The sequence below is a fragment of the Agelaius tricolor genome, unplaced genomic scaffold (assembly GCF_023055355.1).
Source record: "Agelaius tricolor isolate 1412-34295 unplaced genomic scaffold, bAgeTri1.0.p SCAF_12, whole genome shotgun sequence".
Taxonomy (NCBI): Eukaryota; Metazoa; Chordata; class Aves; order Passeriformes; family Icteridae; genus Agelaius; species Agelaius tricolor.
This window is the reverse complement of record NW_027269272.1, coordinates 16,796,015-16,813,282: the sequence shown is the minus strand read 5'-3', so window position 1 is coordinate 16,813,282 and position 17,268 is coordinate 16,796,015. Positions and strand designations below refer to the sequence as shown.

At 57.9% G+C, this 17,268-nt stretch overlaps 3 protein-coding genes across 10 annotated transcripts in view; 2 read left to right on the top strand and 1 right to left on the bottom strand.

Annotated features, from left to right (window-relative positions):
- RUBCN (rubicon autophagy regulator) overlaps positions 1-4,574 on the top strand; it is a 29,731-nt gene extending 25,157 nt beyond the window's left edge. For all 6 annotated transcript variants that reach the window (XM_071437818.1, XM_071437816.1, XM_071437817.1 and 3 more), the window contains 4 exons: positions 413-474; positions 658-811; positions 1,190-1,283; positions 2,047-4,574. In XM_071437818.1, coding sequence (XP_071293919.1) covers positions 413-474; positions 658-811; positions 1,190-1,283; positions 2,047-2,210 — 474 coding nt within the window. In that variant the 3' untranslated portion in view covers positions 2,211-4,574. The remainder of the gene's footprint in view (positions 1-412; positions 475-657; positions 812-1,189; positions 1,284-2,046) is intronic.
- Positions 4,575-5,217: 643 nt separating this feature from the next.
- Positions 5,218-8,660, bottom strand: LOC139595010 (deoxyribodipyrimidine photo-lyase-like). Of its 2 annotated transcripts, none has more exons than XM_071437844.1 (10): positions 8,526-8,660; positions 8,094-8,351; positions 7,770-7,915; positions 7,446-7,628; positions 7,130-7,288; positions 6,606-6,804; positions 6,365-6,517; positions 5,990-6,111; positions 5,728-5,887; positions 5,218-5,551 (listed from the first exon to the last, which is right to left on the bottom strand). In XM_071437844.1, exons 2-10 carry the CDS (start codon positions 8,323-8,325, stop codon positions 5,397-5,399), a joined length of 1,509 nt encoding a protein of 502 aa, XP_071293945.1. In that variant the 5' UTR covers positions 8,326-8,351; positions 8,526-8,660; the 3' UTR covers positions 5,218-5,396. The 2 variants fall into 2 exon arrangements, with proteins under 2 accessions (XP_071293945.1, XP_071293944.1); XM_071437843.1 differs by having other exon boundaries at positions 8,094-8,356; positions 8,526-8,654.
- Positions 8,652-15,246, top strand: LOC139595008 (uncharacterized). 2 transcript variants are annotated; one of them, XM_071437835.1, is made up of 6 exons: positions 8,652-9,028; positions 10,166-10,858; positions 13,439-13,813; positions 14,012-14,131; positions 14,433-14,518; positions 14,736-15,246. In XM_071437835.1, the coding sequence occupies exons 1-6, from the start codon at positions 8,962-8,964 to the stop codon at positions 14,808-14,810; spliced, it is 1,416 nt and encodes a 471-aa protein (XP_071293936.1). In that variant the 5' UTR covers positions 8,652-8,961; the 3' UTR covers positions 14,811-15,246. The 2 variants fall into 2 exon arrangements, with proteins under 2 accessions (XP_071293936.1, XP_071293937.1); XM_071437836.1 differs by lacking the exons at positions 8,652-9,028; positions 10,166-10,858 and adding an exon at positions 11,913-12,289.
- The last annotated feature ends 2,022 nt before the right edge of the window (positions 15,247-17,268 follow it).

The following is a 17,268-nucleotide window of genomic DNA, read 5'->3' as shown; positions in this document are numbered from 1 at the left end:
ACCCTTTCCATGCCTTCCTGAGTGGAGTTTGGGTGAGGTGGATGGCAGCCAGCTCTAAGCTGTATTTCAGGGAAGCTGGGGAGAAGCAGATACTTCAGTTTTGGAGGCTTAAAATCTCATCACTGTGTCTTTCTATTCACCTTTTCTGATTTCTTCAGTGGCATAGGAATGTCAATTTCATAGGAAAATCAAATAGGAATTTCTGGCTGGTATCCAGCTGGGCTTCAGTTTATCTGCTGGAGCAGATGATGATGGTTGTGCTCACCTTGCCCTGTGTGATGTAAACACTTTGGAAACAGGGGAGCAGCAGCTGAGGAGCAGCAGCTATTTCAGCAGCACAGGGAATGGGGCAGACCTCCTTGGGCAAGGACCATGCTCTGTTTCCTGATTCTTTGTGCCCCTTCCTCTCCAGCTGCTGCGAATCCAGCTTTTCCACATGAAGAACATGTTCAAGACGTGCCGGCTGGCTAAAGAGTGAGTGCTGGGCTGCTCTGCTGTCCTGGTTCTGTCCCAGGCAATTTGCACTGGGAATCTGCAGCTTGTGCATTGAGCTCTGGGGAGAGGGGGGCCTGGAGGGGGAGAGAAAGCATAAGGAGAGAAGGGAGGGGTCTTACTGGAGTCACTTTGCTCTGAGCTCTGGTTTCTCTGTCCTTGCAGCCTCCTGGACTCCTTTGACACAGTGCCTGGCCACTTGACAGAGGATTTGCACCTCTACTCGCTGAGTGACTTCAGTGCCATCAAGAAAGGGGACCTGATGCCTCGCCTGACAGAGCTCCTGAAGGCAGGCAGCCTGCACATTGACAAGTGCATGGTAAGGCCTTCTCTCCTGCCTCCTGCATGGCTCTGGACCCTTGGGAGCAGCCTTGGGAGCAGGCTTTGCTGCAAAGTTAACTGATGGGGAGGCTTTGGTGTGCAGAGCAGCCACCAAATTAACTGATTCAATGCTAACTCTGCTTCACAGAGCTCCTACCCAGCACAAATGGGATATTTGCTACTCTGTTTTAGCTCTCCCCTGCCCCTGACACAGGTTGATTCAGCCTTCCTGTGCTCCATGCTGGGGAAGGGCTGTCCCACATGGTTAGAGGAGGGCACTGTGGCCTGCTGTCCTGCTCTACTCTACCTTCTGTCCTACTTGCCAGGGAGGGAGATAAGCATTTAGCTGCTTTTTCCTAGTTGTTTTTCCCTCCAGCTGTGCCAAGCCAAAGGCTTCATCTGTGAGTTCTGCCAGAATGAGGATGACATCATCTTCCCCTTTGAGCTCAACAAGTGCAGGACATGTGAAGGTGAGATACTGGGGAAAAAAAGGGAGGGGACAGACCCTGGGGCCACCAAGGTCTGCTTCCAGTTTGAGTGGCGTTTGTGCTAGCAAGGGGGACAGAACTGTAGCCAGCCAGACCAGTGTGCATGGCCTGTGTCTGCAATGTTACAACAGCAGCAGATCATCATTGTCACAGTGTTTGGTGGCATGGTAAAGCATGTAGGTCCCCTCCTGACCACGCTCTGTGCTGCCTGCCCTGGCAGCTGTGGGCAGCTGGGCTGTCGCTGCAGCGAGCGGGTGTGTGGGAGCCCTGGTTTCTCTCCTGCTGCAGTTACAGGACAGGCTGCAGCCTGCACACAGCTCCCCTGCCCTGCTTGGATGGCTGGAGCTGAGCTTGCAGAGCAGAGAGAGCCTGAAGGCTTTATCTCTGTGCCCTTCCTGCCTGATAAGAAGTCCCCAGGCCCCTTCAGGGGACATCCTCGATAATGCCCAGTATTAATGGCTGAGTAAAGCATGGCCCTACATCTTGGGACCAGCCTCTGAACTGGTATAAAATGGCTCCTGACAACATGCAAGCCTTGGTCTGGCAGGTGCAGTGCCAGAGAAAACTTGGGGCAAAGTCACTATTTCCTTGGAGTATCAGGAAAGCTTGGGGAGGGACCTTGTGCAGAGCAGAAATCCTCCCTCCTGTGCTTCCAAAGCTTCATGAACTAGTGAGGGACCCGGGGTGTGGAGTGTCAGGCAGACTGTCAGCCTGTACCAGCACTCAGCCATGCTCTCTCTCACAGAGTGCAAGGCCTGCTACCACAAGTCCTGCTTCAAGTGCGGCCGCTGTCCCCGGTGCGAGCGGCTGCAGGCCCGGAGGGAGCTGCTGGACAGGCAGGGCCCGGAGCCCGACAGCTCGGACTGCGAGGGGGAGCTGCAGCAGCCAGAGCCAGGGCCAGCCACATGAGCATGCTGCAGCCAAGGAGCAGATCATGGGTTTGTTTATGTGCATGGCCTTCATCACCAGAGACTGAGCCACACGGACTGGGGATGAGGACTGCTGGGAGGCCTGGAGCACTGTCTTGAAGGGATTTCTTTTTCCAGTACTGCTGGGCTGGGAAAGGAGCATATTCCACCATGTGGATCTGCTCCAGGTACCGCTCCCACTCCCTGATGCCTTTGCTTGGGCAAAGGCAGCTGCTTGGAGGCAGCTGCTCCTGCCTGTCCTGCAGGCAGAACAGGGACCTTTTCTGAGCAGTTGTTCATGCTGGACCCAGCAGGGCTGTGCTGTCCATCCCTGTGCCCTGCTCTGAGCTGAGCAGGGTGCCCTGAAGGGTCAGCACTTGCTGCTCATCAGCTGTATACTGGGAAGCTCTGGTCACATCTGCTCCTTGGAGGAGGAAATCGGGTCTCAGTCCTGTGATCCTCCATTCTGCTGCTGGGGGTTGTGTGCATGGAGGGAGGGTGGGTTTTGGGGTTGGTTGTGTATTTAACAGCTCCCTTTCTCAAATGTGCTGTGGGACACTGCTGGAGAGCAGTTGCTCTCGCTCCAGAATCAGAGCAGAGGACGTGGCAATGATGAAAATGCCAGATTTCCCTGTGCTGCAGAGGGACATTGCCCCTGGAGCAGCTGCACAAGTGGATGTGCTGATGGACTTTTGGCAGGCAGATCCCCATGGCTCCATAGAAATCTGCCTCCATGGGATATGGTGAGGCTTCTGACCCTACTTCCTCCTCATGCTGCCTGTCTGTCCTACCAGGGAGATATGTCCTCCTTTAAGGATGACATGGGACTTCACTCTGGTGACACCAGAACCTGCCTTGTGTGGAGCTGCCTCTCTGCCTTTGACCTGTCAGGATGCAGGTGAAGGCTCATCCCTCCAGCTGCATCCCCAAGCCTCTGTTTAGTTGGTTTTTTTTTTAATCTGCTGGACTTTTATTTTTTTAATATGGTTGTTTGTATTTTTAACTGTGTGTTCCCCTCAAGGAGGTGCTGCTTGAAATGCCTTCTTAGGGGGCATGTGATCTGCTTGGGACTCAGCAGTATAAAATCTCCAGGGCTATCTGCTCCTGGTTCCTCACCCCTGGATGGAGCTGGTCCCCTCTCCCAGCAGGATCTCCTGCTTCCCTTGGGGCAGGATGGGTCCCTGAGCCAGGCAAAGCTTTGAAGCTTCCCAGCTGAGCTGTGGTGGGATGGTCAGGCAGCCTGATTGCAATGGGGATACCCAGGGGAGAGGGGTTTGGCACTGGGTGCTGCCAAGGACTGGTTCCTCACTGATGCACTTGTGTCACCTGGCACAAGTGACAGCTCTGCGGGGTCAGGGTCAGACCCAGTGGGACAAGGTGAGCTCTGTGCCCAGCTGAGGAGGTGCCTCTGCATCGTGGGGGGATGCTTCAGCCACAGCATGTGCAGCACCACCTGAGCACAGGTGGGATGTGGGGTCTTAGGAAGGGTGGTGTGGCCTGTGTACGTGCAAGGAGGGTGTTGAGGGACCAGAGAGCAATGCACTGGCAGGAGCCCTCAAGGGGCAGTGGCTCTTTCAGCACAGGCCCTGATTTGAGGCTGGGATGTGACCTGTGGGCTCTCCCTGAGGGAGTGGCAGGGTTGGGGAGAGGGGAAGAGGCTGGGTCCAGGAGATGTGGCTGCAGCCTTGCTGCTGAGGGCTGGGCTGCTGCATCTCTCTCCTGCCTGCAGCATCCTGACCAAGTCCTGAAAGCAGGGTTCAGCTCCCCACTTGCTCCCCTGGGGTTTTTACTGCCTTGTGTCTTGCTTCTGCTTTTTTTCCCCAGAAGAGCAGCTGCTCTTCTTCTCACTCTGTCTCTGCAAGCCCTGGGGCTGCCAGATGCTGGTCTGCCTTGGTCTTGCCTGTCCCCAAGCCAAGCCCTCCTGCTGCTGTTTGGATCTGGGACCCCCTTCCCTGGAGTTGCCTCAGCAGCACATCTCCATCCACCCTATTTTGTTTTAAGCACTTTAATGTCATGGGACAGCAGCTGAGAGGCTGCCCAGATCCCTTTCTAGAAGCACTGAGTACTTTTTGAGAAGAGGGAAGGAATTCTGGCTTAGTTCTGGTTCCCACCCTCCACCATGGACTGTGTGAAGCAGCAGGACTCCCAAACCTGGCACAGGTCCCCAGGACAAGACTGTGCCCAGCACTGACACTGCTGCCCAGCACTGACTGCTACAACTAACACTGGAACTGGCCACGACAGGGAGCTCTGGGAGGGAGAGCTGGGGGCTGCCCTGGCCGTCAACTGCAGCCCTCACAACGGGATTGTTATTGCACAGCACAGCAATTAAAATGCCGTCCTTAATAAATGATGTTAATAAGGAGTCTGGTTGTGTTGTTTCAGGTGGGGTAATGGTGTGTATCCCACCTCGAGGTGATGGGGCAGGCAGGGAGTGCTGCTGAGCAATGGCAGGGACAGCTCATGTAGCTGGTGATGCAGTCACTGGGAGGGGGTTATTGTCACTACCCCATGACTAATTAATCTGGTTTGTGGCCTGCCCCTGGACTCAGGACAGGAGGTACAAGTCACTGAGTGAGGGGCTCTCTGTAATGTCTGTCCCCTTCTAGAGCCTGCCTTTGCTGCTGGCAGAGGGGCACAGGGGCCTGGCCTTGGCTGCCCTGTCTGTGCTTGCATCCCCATTCCAGGCCACCTAGCTCTCCCTTCACAGCAGTGTTGTGCATCTCCCCATAAACACCATCAACACAAGTGATAAAAACTGTAAACTTTAAAACAACTGTTGAAAGATGACAGCCCAGCACTGGCTCCACAAAGAGTCTCTTCCTGAGGGCTTTTCCCTAGAAACACCCTGCTCAGCCCAAATTGCAGCTGTGGTTACCAGCGGTGATGATGACCTGGGCTACTCCTAAGGCCTTGATGGTAGAAAGGTTTCTGGCAGGCATAGGCATGCTGAGGATAGGCTCTTACAGCTGCCAGCAACCTTGTGCCAGCAACCTTGTGCCAGCAACCTTGTGCCAGCAGAAGGGCTCCAGCAGCTGCCCCAGTGTGGCAGCTCGAGCAGTGGGCGATGGCAAAGACCTGCAAAACCCTGGAGCTTGCTGCTGCTACAGGGAGCCCTTCAAGATCCCAGGGTGATCCCTGCAAGCTGGCAGCTGGGCTAAGGCACATCTGCCCAGCCCAGAGGGTCTCACAGCTGGGAGTGTGTGGGGGCATAGCGACGCTCAAACTGCTCCACATCGAACTTGCGCTTGCAGCCGGCGTAGTTCATGTAGCGAATCTTCCCGAAGATGGGCCGCTCCGCCCAGCCCTGGTCGTGAATGCCACAGATGGACCACAGGCAGCCTGCCGGGCACAGGGACACCAGCGTCAGCTCTCCCCCTTGCTCAGGGGCACACAGAGAGCAAGGGGGATCTGAGTGCAAAGCAGAATGGGCTGGAGTTGCCTGCAGAGAGCCCCCACTGCAGCCTTGGCCACCAGAGCCAAGGCCTCCCAGCCCATGCCCCCAGCCTGCAGCTTGCCTACGTATCCATTGGGGTCCCTCCCGTCCAGCTCGTAGCGGTCGTTGAGGTAGATGGCAAACTGCAGGGCCTCCTCAGGGGAGTGTGTCCACTCCAGGATCTTCTTGGCCCAGTACATCCGCAGGAAGCCGTGCATCTTGCCCTCCCGGACCATCTGCAGCTGCAGGGATGGAGAGACAGCCATGAGGGTCAGGCCATGGTAGGTCACCTCCATGCCTCAGAAAAAAGCTCAGCATTTTGTGGGGAAGATGTAGGGCAGTACCTGGGCAGCATTCCAGAGTGGGTCGTGTGTGGTCCCCTGCTCCAGCTCCTGCAGACTGTACAGATAAGGCCTCTTGTCTTTGGCGTGGACCTTCAGGGTGGTTTGTGCCCAGTCATAGGCACCTGTGAGCAAGAGATGAGGAGCAACACTGAGCAACCTGTTCTGCAGGGTCCTGAGATCCAGGCTACTGAGGGCACTGTGCCCTGGAGGCACCAGTCTTGAAGAGGGCACTCGTCAGCTTCTGTCCTACCTCCAGAAGAGACCAAATGCTGGGACATTAGTGCCCCCACAGCCCTTCTCCTAGCAGAACTGGGATTGCCAAGTTGGAGTGAGCAGCTGGGTACCCAGCACGGCCCATGTGACCCAGGATGTTACCCTGCACACTGTCGTAGTTCTCATTGTAGTAGCAGAAGTTTTCAGCCAGCTCCCGCCGCACCACAGCCTCCTCCACGAACGCATCCACTGAGTCCTTGTAACTGCGCCGGTGCTTCTGCACCTCCAGGATGGCTCTTTGGGTGGAAACCTGGCCTGGGGACATGGGGAAGCACAAGTCAGGCTGCTGGTCCAAGCCTCAATGCTCAGTCCTGCTGCAGACTGGGAAGCCTGGGACACTCACCGAAGTGAAGCCACGGGGAGAGGTTGCTGAGAGCCGCCTTGTTGGGATCATTCCTGTGGCTGCTGAAGGATTTCAGCCGCTCTGCAATGAAGGACTTGAGCACAGCCATCCCTGCAGCTGTGCCAGGGGTTGCCCACTCCACCTCCTTCACGGTGTGGTCCACCTGCAAGCTGGAATAACAGGCCTCCCAAGCGATGGGCTGGGTGGCAACCAAGCAGTGAGTGCATCTGCAGAATCTCTTCAGTGAGGGGTGCCCTGAATGTTATGTCCCCAACCAGCAAAGTCCCCAGTCCATGCCAGCCTCCTCCTTTTAACTAGCCCTCTGCATGGCAGAGATGTGGGAACTGAATGAATGAGGTGGGAACCTCCCTTTCCCCAGGGCATCCTCATCTCCACACAATCTGTGTGTGACCTCAGGCAGGCCACTGTCCTCATTCCCTGCCAACCCCTCCCAGGATCACAAAGGACTTATGAAACACTCTAAGACCTGCCCATGAATGGGTTTCAGTGTCTCCTGCTGGTACCTCTGCTGAGCAGGAGGGCGGATGTGGGTGACGAACAACAGGGGGAAACTCGGTGAGGAACTCAGGGAGCTGAGCGTGGATCTTGCCCCGGATGGTCCTGGCGCTGTACTCCTGCTTGGGGGAGGCGAGCCAGCAGGGCACGATGTTGTGGGCATCAACCTGGGAGCAGGGTGGGCATCAACCGTGAAGAAGGGTGTGAGAAACAAAGAATCCTGGCAACATGATACACATGCTCTCTGCTCAAGTCAGACACAGGAGACAAGTTTGTCCCACATCTGACCAGCCAGTTTTCCATTCCCAGAGTGCTGGCACCCACCTGTGCAAATGGCACATCCTCTGGCAAGCGTTCCCTGACATCCTCTACCCACTGCCGGGGGAGGCGGAGGGGACTGAAGTCTGTCACCAGCCCACCCACGCCATGCTCTGTCACAAACGTGGGCAGCACATCCTTGGCATAGCCCAGCAGCAAGTGGAAGGAGATGTTCAGCTCTGCACACTCCTGCAGCGACAGGGAAATGGCTGTGGGACAGTTCATGGCTCTGCAAGCCCTACCCAAGCACCATCTGCTGAAGGGATGGATCTGCCTCCCCCTTTCCCCATTTGCCCTGTCCCACCCAGCACGGACATCCCCTGGCTGTACCTCTGCTACCTCCTGCAGGCCCCTCAGCATGAACCTGTAGTGGCGGATGGTGGCCTCCAGAAACTTGGGCACCAAGCAGAAGCAGACGTGCAGAGGCAGCTCCTGTTTGAGGGCCAGGCGCTGGGCATAGAGGAAAGCCCAGTTATCTGGGGAAAATACGCAGGGCAGCGTCAGGAGGGTGCTTCACCGATAGGATGGGGATGGGGCTTCACAGGAAGTTTCCCCCCAGACCCCCCTGTAGAGGTAGGGCCAGCACCAAAGTTATCGAAGGAGGGACTATGCTTTTACCACCCCTGGGAGCCCCTTCCACCGGCTGGTTCTCACCTTGCACTCGCTGATCCCGGCACATCCAGTAAAGGATGCACCGAGCATCATCCTTCAGGTCCGAGCCCTGCGAGACAAGGCGAACGCGCTTTTTGTTGTACTTGAACTCTCGAACGGACGGGGCCGCCCTCCGACGGGCTTCCTGTATCGCCTCCTCTGCCTCCGTCCTCCTCCGAGACACGCACGGCACCTCCGTGGCCTCGGCCTTTCGCTTCCCCCGTGCCCGCCGCATCCTCAGCGCCGCCCGGAGCAGCGTGGCTGCGCTGCCAGAGGAACACAGGCCGGGCTGAGCTCCCGCGCTCCCTCGGGAATCCCGGCCCCGGCCCGCCCCCAGAGCCCGGGGGATGCCGGTCCCCTGCCCGTGCTGGTCCTCGGGAACCGGGGAATAACGGTGTTACGGTCCCCGGCCCGATCCGCTCCTGGTGTCCATACCTCGGCTCGGGCTCCGGGTTCGGGTTCGGGTTCGGGTCCCGATCCCGATCCCGATCCCGATCCCGATCCCGATCCCGATCCCGATCCCTGCTGGCAGCCACGCGGCCCCGAGTGTTACACAAGCCGGGGCGGGCGCTAAGGGCGTGCCCACGGGCGTGGCCGTGTCCCGAGGGGCGCGTCTCCGCCCCCGGCACCGCCCCCCGCACACCGGCGCAGGTGCTGCTCCCATGGCCCCGGCGCGCCCAAGGCGCTACACCTGCCCCGGGAGGGGTGTCCGTGCCCGCTGGTGCCTCCCCTCCGTCCGCCCGGGAACAAGGAAGCGGCTCCAACTACCTCCAGCCATCACTCGGCAGCGTAGTTCCCTGTTGGTAACTTCCTCACGCCCTGTGTCCTCGGGTCCTTCGCCTTGCAAGGCCTTGGGGCGCTGGCTTTGGACATGACTCGGGGCATGGGAGGGCTGCCCCTGCTGCTGCTGAGCCTCGCTGTGCTGGATCTCTCACTGGGTAAGGGCTGAGCGGTGTGTGGAGCTATCCATGGGGTGGGGAGTGAGTGAGGAGTGTTGTACTCCAGAGTGGTGGCTGGCCCTGGCGTGACTTTGCCCACAGAGGTGAAACACTTTGGGTGCTGCTTGCTTTCCAAGATCCCTGTCCTAGTGAGCAAACAGGGCAGGCTTTATAGAACACAAGAAACAAGCACTATTTCTTTGCCTCTGATGTGGGTCTCCATCTGGGGAGAAAAGAGCTTAGGCTCAGCTGGACCCCCTTGCTGAGCCTTGGTCCTTGCTGGGCTCATTGCCTTTCCTACAACTTGCCCAGTAGGCCCTGCCCAGATGGCAACCTCACTGGGAGGTACTAGGCCTGGAGACCTTCAAATGCCATCCCAACATTTGCAGTTGATGCAAAGTAAGAGCAGTCTTGAGTGGAGCACTGGGAATAAACCTGCAGCTTGTGCCTCCTGAGAGCCTTGAGCTACAGCTGTAGATCCCCTCCTGCTGCACCCCTCAACCCCCTCCCAGAGTTTTGTGGGTTGCAACAGATCTCTCATGGACATGCCCTGAGCTGCAGGCTGGGATTTGTTCTTTGTGGGGCTAGTTCCACAAAGCATTCCCCCATTGCCATTATTTACACCCACTGCTATCAGTTCCTGACTATCTGCAGCACAGAGGGTTTGTTTAAACTGCTGCTGCTGCACTTCCAGACCATCTCATGGTCACCAGTTCCTGCTTGGCTCTTCCTGTCAGACGGGTTTGTCTGACTTCCTCCAGGGACGAGTGAAGATGGTGGAATGGGTCTTAGGACTGGCGCCCAGAGGAGTTTCTGTCCCGAAACCAGCAATGGCCACGGCTTGTTCCTGCTTTGTCAGGCTGGGGATTTATGTGGTCAGCCTGGCTGATTGTCACGTTGCTGTTCAGGGAATCCACGTGCTTGATCCATGCAGGACAGGGAATCCCCACTCCTGATGATCCATGGCTGATGCAAGACTTGGGCAGGTCATGGTGGCAATAATATTGCACCATCCCCAGCACAGCTGTGGTCCCAGCCTTTCACTGCCAGCCCTTGTGTGCTGTCTCCCACCTCTTTGCAGGGACCACATGGCAAACCCTGCACCCCTGACTCTCCCAACCTCCTTGACACCCACAGAGACCACGGCACCACTGTCCAACACCAGCTCAAGCACTGCAGCCACCTTCCCTTCCTCTCATCCTGCAACCTCCACCCCAGAGATGCCAATGGATGCCTTCACACCCAGTGCTTCTACAGCTCAGCAGAGCAGCCTGGCAGCCTCCAACATCACCACACCACAGGCAAGGGGCAGCAGAGCTGACAGCGCTCCTGTGTCACCTGGGCTATCACCCAGCACCAGCACCACCCCAGCAGGGCTGGAACCCACTACCAGCACCACCCCAGCAGGGCTGGGGCTCACCACCACCAGCACACCAACTCCAACCTCCATGGCCATGACACCCAACTGTGATGAGACTACCACTTTCACGTCTGTGGGGACCAGCACGGCCCTGGCTGCCAGCTCATTTGGAATTGAAACGAGCACGCTGCCTCCCTCCACCTCTACTCTTCTCTCCTCCACTGGGGTGGGCACCACGCTTGGTACCAGCCCCCACCAAGAGCCAGCCATGACCACACTGCTTGGCAGCACATCCCCAGGGACCAGCACCACCTCTGCTTCCACCACCCCAGAAGTGACAGACACTTCAGATGGGCCCTTGACGACTCCATCAGACACCACGACCTCCCTTGGTACCACCACAGAGGTCGCTGAGACCACCCCTGGTACTTCCATCCCAACAGAACCAGAGACCCCCAGTGACACTGCAGGTGAGTGCAGCCACAGGGCACCTGGAGGGGCAGGATCAGGGTGGCAAATCCCCACAGCATCTCCCATCTTGCTCAGCAAAGCACTTGGCTTCTTCCCCCAGGGGCCACCTGGTCTCCAGGCTCTGCAGGCCAGTGGCTGGGTCCCAGGGCGGGACCTGTGCTGTGGTGTGACAGTACTGCCATGTGGCTGTGCCCCCAGCACTGAGCCTGTGTGTACACACCCCCATGTGGACATCTATGTACCCTGTATCCCCAAGGAGTGTGATGTACCCCTGCAGTCCCCCAGGGAGCTGTCCCCTGGCAGTGCAGCTTTCTGGGCATCTGTGTCCTGTCACTGTGGCTGTGTCCTGGTGGCTGTTTGGAGGAGCCTTTATCCTGGGACTGCAGATGTATCCTGGTGACAGCCCACTCTGTGCACCTCAGCCAGGACAGGGACACTGTACCCTGCCCCGGTGCCCCTGGCCATGCACAGATTCCTGGTGTCCCTGTACCCCAGCAGAGCCTCTGTATCCTCACAGAGTACCTGCAGCACCCTGGCCCCGTGCCTGTGGTGTGAGAGGACCTCATCAGAGTGCCAGCACCCTGGCAATGGCCTCTGTGTGCCTGTGCCCTGGCAGTGCCCCCATGCAGCTGCTCAGCAGCAGGATGGCCATGCCCTGACAATCCTCCAGCACGCCTGCCTGCCTGTGGAATGCCGTACCTGGCCCAGGGCCTGCTCTTGTCCCTGACCCCAGAAGGAGGAAGCAGCCCCAGCAGTGCTCCTGGGCCGTGCTGTGACACGGGGAAGTGATGCCTGCACAGACAGCCCAGGGGACAAACCCTCAGCCTGGGGCACGCCCTTCCTGATCTGAGCGTGCCTGTTCCCTGGCCAGCTCCTCGGTTCAGACAGAGCTGGCTGTTGTCTCCTGAGGGCGTTGGTGCTGGGAGCCACCACCAAACATCACCCCCGTGGCGGAGTGCGGGGTTCCGGGCAGCCTGGAGCATTCCTGGGCTTTTTTCCGTTGTCACCCTCCCCACAGCAGGCAGAGGACGGCCACAGGAGCCAGGTCTGTAGTAGTGGTGGCCTTGGTGGCCTGTCCTGCCCACTTTTTGTGGCTGTTCTGGGTCCAGCCGTGCAGTTGATGTTTGCTGGGCATTGCACCAGTCCCTGGGAGTGTCCGTGTCAGGTGGAACCTGCTGCCTCGCTGCCAGCACCTGGAGGGTGAAAGGACCCACCTGGATGCTCCTCCTCTGCTGGGTGAAGGAGACCTGGAAATCCCAGTGCTGGGGCTGTGGGGAGCACTCAGAGCAGTGCCTGTGGGGGTCTGTCAGCTCCTGCTCACCTGGACATGGCTGGGCAGAGAGGAGGGCTGGCCCTGCCCCTGCTCTGGCCCCTGCTGCTGCTGCTGCTGCTGAGCCTCACCTGCCTCTCCGTGCTGCACCTGGCTCTGGGTAAGGGCTGAGTGGGCTGCAATGCTCTCTGCAGGGTGGGTGGTGAGCGGGGAGCATCATTTCCCAGCATGGAGGGGTGGCACCTCTGGGGTGCTGGGGGGTGAGATGCTGTGGGGCTGTTTCCTGCTTCTTAGGTGGGAAGCAGAGGCGGACTTGCTGCTTCTCCTTTTGTGAGGATGAGGCCCTTCTGCGCAAACACTCACCTGGCAAAGGCTAGGGTCAGACCTTTGCCCTTCTCTGTATTTTTATTTAACCAGCTGCTGTGTGCAGAGAGGGCCTGGCTGCCAGGGGCTTTGGAAGTTTCTGGCTGGCTTGGCTGAATGCAGATGGCAGCTTGTGGTTCGGTTTCCCATCCTCATGCAAGCAGAACCCCAGACTCACTGGGTTTGTGCTGGGATCACTGGGGAATCCAGTCTAGTACCCCAAAGCCACCACCTCACAGACACCCCTTGACAAAGGTCCTGGTAGCCAGGCTGTCCTGCCTGTCCTGTGGAGAGGGTTACAGATCCCTGGGCTTTTCTGGGGACAGCACACTGCTCTGGTACATCCAGTGGAAGAGAGGACATTCCTCCTGTGCCCCACCCCTTCCCTCCCAGAGCTTTTGTGGGTCACAGCACATCTGCTCATCCTGAGCTGCAAGCTGGGATCTGTTCCTTTGTGGGGCTGCTTCCCCCCTGCCATTATTTACACCCACTGCTATCAGTTCCTGACTATCTGCAGCACAGAGGGTTTGTTTAAACTGCTGCTGCTGCACTTCCAGACTGTCTCATGGTCACCAGTTCCTGCTTGACTCTTCCTGTCAGACGGGTTTGTCTGACTTCCTCCAGGGACGGGTGAAGATGGTGGAATGGGTCTTAGGACTGGTGCCCAGAGGAGTTTCTGCCCTGAAACCAGCAATGGCCATGGCTTGTTCCTGCTTTGTCAGGCTGGGGATTTATGTGGTCAGCCTGGCTGATACCATTGAAGAGATCTGTGTGTTTGATCCATGCAGGACAGTGAACTCCCCCTCCCAGTGTTCCATGGCTGATGCAGCTCTGAGTTCCTTGGGGGGCTCACTGTGGTGGTGATGCTGCACCATGCCCAGCACAGCCATGGACCCAGCCCTTCACCACCAACCCTTGTGCATCTCATTGTCCCCACTCTTTGCAGAGACCACTGCCATGGGTGTGACAGCAACTGTGTCCCCAGCTCTCCCTACCTCCTCAACACCCATGGAGAGCTCAACACTGCTGCCTGCCACTGACTCCACCACCACAGGCACCCTCCTTTCCTCCAGCCCTGAAACAGAAGCCTCCACCCCAGAGGAATCCAGCACATCCACAGAGACTGAAAACACCTCACCTCCCACTGTGCTTCCTCCCACCACAACTACAGAAGATTCATCTGAATCTACAGAAGAGACCTTGGCAGACACCACAGCCAGCCCTTTTATCAGCACCTCAGACCCCATGAGCTCTCCCTCTTCCAGCTACCCAGACGAGACCACTCCCGACATCCTCCCCTCAACTGTGGAGCCAACCACAGGTACCCTGGCAGTATCTGGGACCCCCAGTGCAGCTGGGTGGGTTCAGCTGGGGGGCACCTGATGGCAGGGACATGGTCAGGGTGACAAATCCCCATAGGAATTTCATGTACTTGTATGGCTTCACCCAGGCCTGTCCCCAGCTGCAGGAGCATCCTGTACTCCTGCAGACAGCACTAACCTATCATTGCTTTGCCCAGGCACTGAGCCCTCTTCCCCTGCTACCAGCTCAGCCCAGACCTCAGAGGCTGTTACCCTCAGCACACCTACAGCCCCGCCAACACTGCTGCCATCCTGCCCCTCTGGCTCACCCAACACCAGTAAGTGCAGTGCCCGTGGGCATCACCACCTGTGGGCAGCATCAGTGCTTGGGGCCATGCAGGGGACCCTGGAGCCCCACTGCTCTTGCTGTGCTCTCAGTGTGGGGGTGCTATGCTTTGGGGTACATGGGGGTTGCTGTACAGTGAGAGGCTTGTTCTGGCAATGCAATGTGTCCATGACACAATTTACCTGGAAGGACATTCCATGTCTGTGCTAGCAACCTTGAGGAGACACCCCCAGGTCCTCTGTCACAGCCCAGGGTGCAAGGGCAATAACCAGAGTCCTGTTTTTAACCCCCAGGTGCATCTCACCTCTTTCTGTCGGTGCGGCTAAGCACCCCTCTGGACCTGGGGAACACCACGGTGCAGGAGCTGGTCTTGTCCAAGGTGAGGTGTGCAGGAGGAGATCCTGCATCTGCCAGCTGTGGTTCCCTCAGTCAGGGAGGGGAATGGCTGCATCTTGCATTAAATGTCAGCCAGAGCCCTTTCAGATGAAGGGGAAATCCTCCTCTGGCTGCTGTAGTCCAGGATCAGGCCCTTTCTCTGTGGGGACAGAGGGTAGGGAGATGTCTGGCACAGTTTGATGGCTGTTCTTTCCCCCCAGCTCCGTGAGGACCTGCAGACAGAATTTCCATGTGCTGGCCTGTCACTGGCATGGCGAGGGAAGAGGAGAACTTGACAGCTGCCCCTCACCTGGACTGCTGAGCCACCTGCTCCCAGCTCCTCACTCCATGGTGGTGCAGGCCCCTGGGGAATCCCATACAGCTCCTCTTGAACCTGGGGCTTCCTGTCCTTCACTCTGTACCCCCAGTCCCCTCCTGACCCTTCCTACAATCTGTCTGAAGAGCCTGAGCTCTCCTACCACCCTGCTCCAGACCTGATTCCCCCTCCAGTTCTGCTGGGGAGCTGGGAGAAGGGCACCCCACGGGACTGGGCTTTTACATCTGGGACTGAGCTGGCTCAGCCATCAAAGCCACCCTGGGGACAGAGGAACGAGAGGAAGGAGACCTGAAGCCTTCAGTACTGCTGTGCCCAAGGCTCACCTGTGGTATTGCTGACAGAGGAGAACACCCGTGCCGGGCAGTAAATAGAAATTCCATGTTTTCTGTGTTGAAGTGATGACTTCTTTATTTTCCAAGTTTTCTTTCCCAGTTTTCAGCTTTGCCATCTATTGGAGGTACTGGTGAGGAAAACTGAGTCCCCAGAGCTTTGCGTGGAGAGATGGGCTCAGTGCTGTCCCCTCCCACCAGGGGCTGCTGCAGACATTCGCAAGGACGGCTCGGCACCCCAGCAGACTGGTGGTCTGCTCTGGAGCTCTCTGCCCCAAAACACCCCACAGCTGCAGGGGCAGCACTCTGGGGCTGTGGAAATCCCGTGGGCTGTGCTTCTTCCCTGTTTTTTCCAGTCCCCAACTAAGGAGATGGCTGTAACATCTGACCCCCTGCAGCAAAGTCATTTATTAACTGATTAATTAGCCAGATAAAATCCAACTGAAGCAATTATTAGCCTTAGCAAGCCACCTCTCCTGGAGATTGAAAACTGAAATAATTAGCAAAATAGCCTTGTTGCGTGTCAGGGGTTGTTTTTGGCTGATCCCTGCTCCTCACTGGCAGCCCTCACTGCACAGGGAGGGCTGGGAGGGGGCGTGTGGGGCTGTGGGATTCCTAACCTGGGGACTTCTCTCAGGCTGCCTGGATTGTCAGCTGGCTGGGAAGGAGCCAGCAGCTGGACAGGATGGGGAGAGACACCGTGGGATCACCCAGCTGCCTGCCAGTTCACAGGGCCTGGGAGAGGCTGGGCTGGGCTGGAGGCTGTGCCCAGGCAGCTTATCAGGATGCTCCCATTTGGGGTGCCCCTTGCATCCCAGGGGGGCCCCTTTGCTCTTGAGGATGCTGCCTGGCTTTTGTGGGCTCCTTGGACCCGCTGGGACTGAGAGAGGTCCCTTGGCAGCTGGGCAAGGAGCTGGGGAGCAGGGCAAAGCCTGTTGGAAGGAGTCCCTGTGCTGGCTGCCTGGTGGGGTGCTGGGAAAGAAATCCTTGTGGTCTGCCCACGCCTTGGAGCCAGGCCAGGAGTCCTCCCACGGCGCGTCCCACTGGGCTGTTTGCTCCGGCTGTTGAATCCATAACTTCAGACCCCAGGACATGGCCGGGTGCCAAGGCCGGGGTAATGGAGCCAAACTGCGTCACAAAGGGAGGAAAAGGTCCTGAAGTGCTGGGATGAAAAGGTGACCAGGGTACTCACTGTTCCCTGCTGGCACAGCACAGCCGCCTTCCACCGCTGTCGTGGTTGGGGGCCGTGGGGGGAGGAGATGCTCTGGTCCCCTCTGTCACCAGCCTGGGAGGGAGAAGAGGGGCACAGAGGGAGGATGTGGCTCCCTTGGAGGGGCATCCCTGCCCAGGCAGTGGTGGCACAGAGCTCTGACAAGCCCCTGGCACTGCCCATGCTCTCTGTGCCCGCTGTCCTTGAGGTGCCACCTTCACCCCACGGCTGCTGGCCTGCCACAGACTGCTAAGCAGAGGGGCTTGGGAGGCTGGATCCAAGTCCTGCTGCTTTCCCAGTCCACAACAGAATCCTCAGCCTCTTTGCTGTAATACACTCCAATCTCTCAGCATTGTCCAAAGGAACAAATCTTGTGCCCAACATGACTGTCACCTTTGGAGGAGCTGGCAGCATCATGGGGTGTGTCTCAGGACCCTTGTGACTCAGGTGTCCCTTCCAGTGTCCCTCTTCCCTTCACCCCTGCTGATGGCTATAGCCCAGCTCCCACTCTTTGGCAGGAGGGTGTTGCAACACACCCAGCATGCCAAGTCATCCAGAACCTGTGGGGTTGATGGATAACCTGGTTTCCCCCATTGCCACCCCTGAGCCCTCTCCCAATGCCCTTGCCAGGAGGCTGGAGGGGAGCCAGTAGGAGATGCTGTGTTCTCCACAGGACTGGAACAACCAGCCCATTAATTCCAGGAAAGCTGATAAGGCACTGTGCTGGGCCATGCTCTGCCATGCTGGATGGTGCAGAGCCCCTGGCTGCTGGGATTCATGGAATTGCCCCCTGGCTACAGGCTCCTGAAGGGCTCCAGTGCCCACATGATGCTTTGGTCTTTGGTAACAAGGGATTAATGACTTTTACAGGAACCAGT

Excerpts from the sequence above, each read along its gene's own strand:
- LOC139595010 (XM_071437844.1), bottom strand. The coding sequence starts at position 8,325 with ATGCGGCGGGCACGGGGGAAGCGAAAGGCCGAGGCCACGGAGGTGCCG. Across the intron at positions 7,916-8,093 it reads CCGGGATCAGCGAGTGCAAG|ATAACTGGGCTTTCCTCTAT; the intron begins GTGAGAACCAGC and ends TATTTTCCCCAG. Across the intron at positions 6,805-7,129 it reads CGCCCTCCTGCTCAGCAGAG|CCCATCGCTTGGGAGGCCTG; the intron begins GTACCAGCAGGA and ends GTTGCCACCCAG.
- LOC139595008 (XM_071437835.1), top strand. The coding sequence starts at position 8,962 with ATGACTCGGGGCATGGGAGGGCTGCCCCTGCTGCTGCTGAGCCTCGCT. Across the intron at positions 10,859-13,438 it reads GACCCCCAGTGACACTGCAG|AGACCACTGCCATGGGTGTG; the intron begins GTGAGTGCAGCC and ends CACTCTTTGCAG. Across the intron at positions 13,814-14,011 it reads AACTGTGGAGCCAACCACAG|GCACTGAGCCCTCTTCCCCT; the intron begins GTACCCTGGCAG and ends TGCTTTGCCCAG.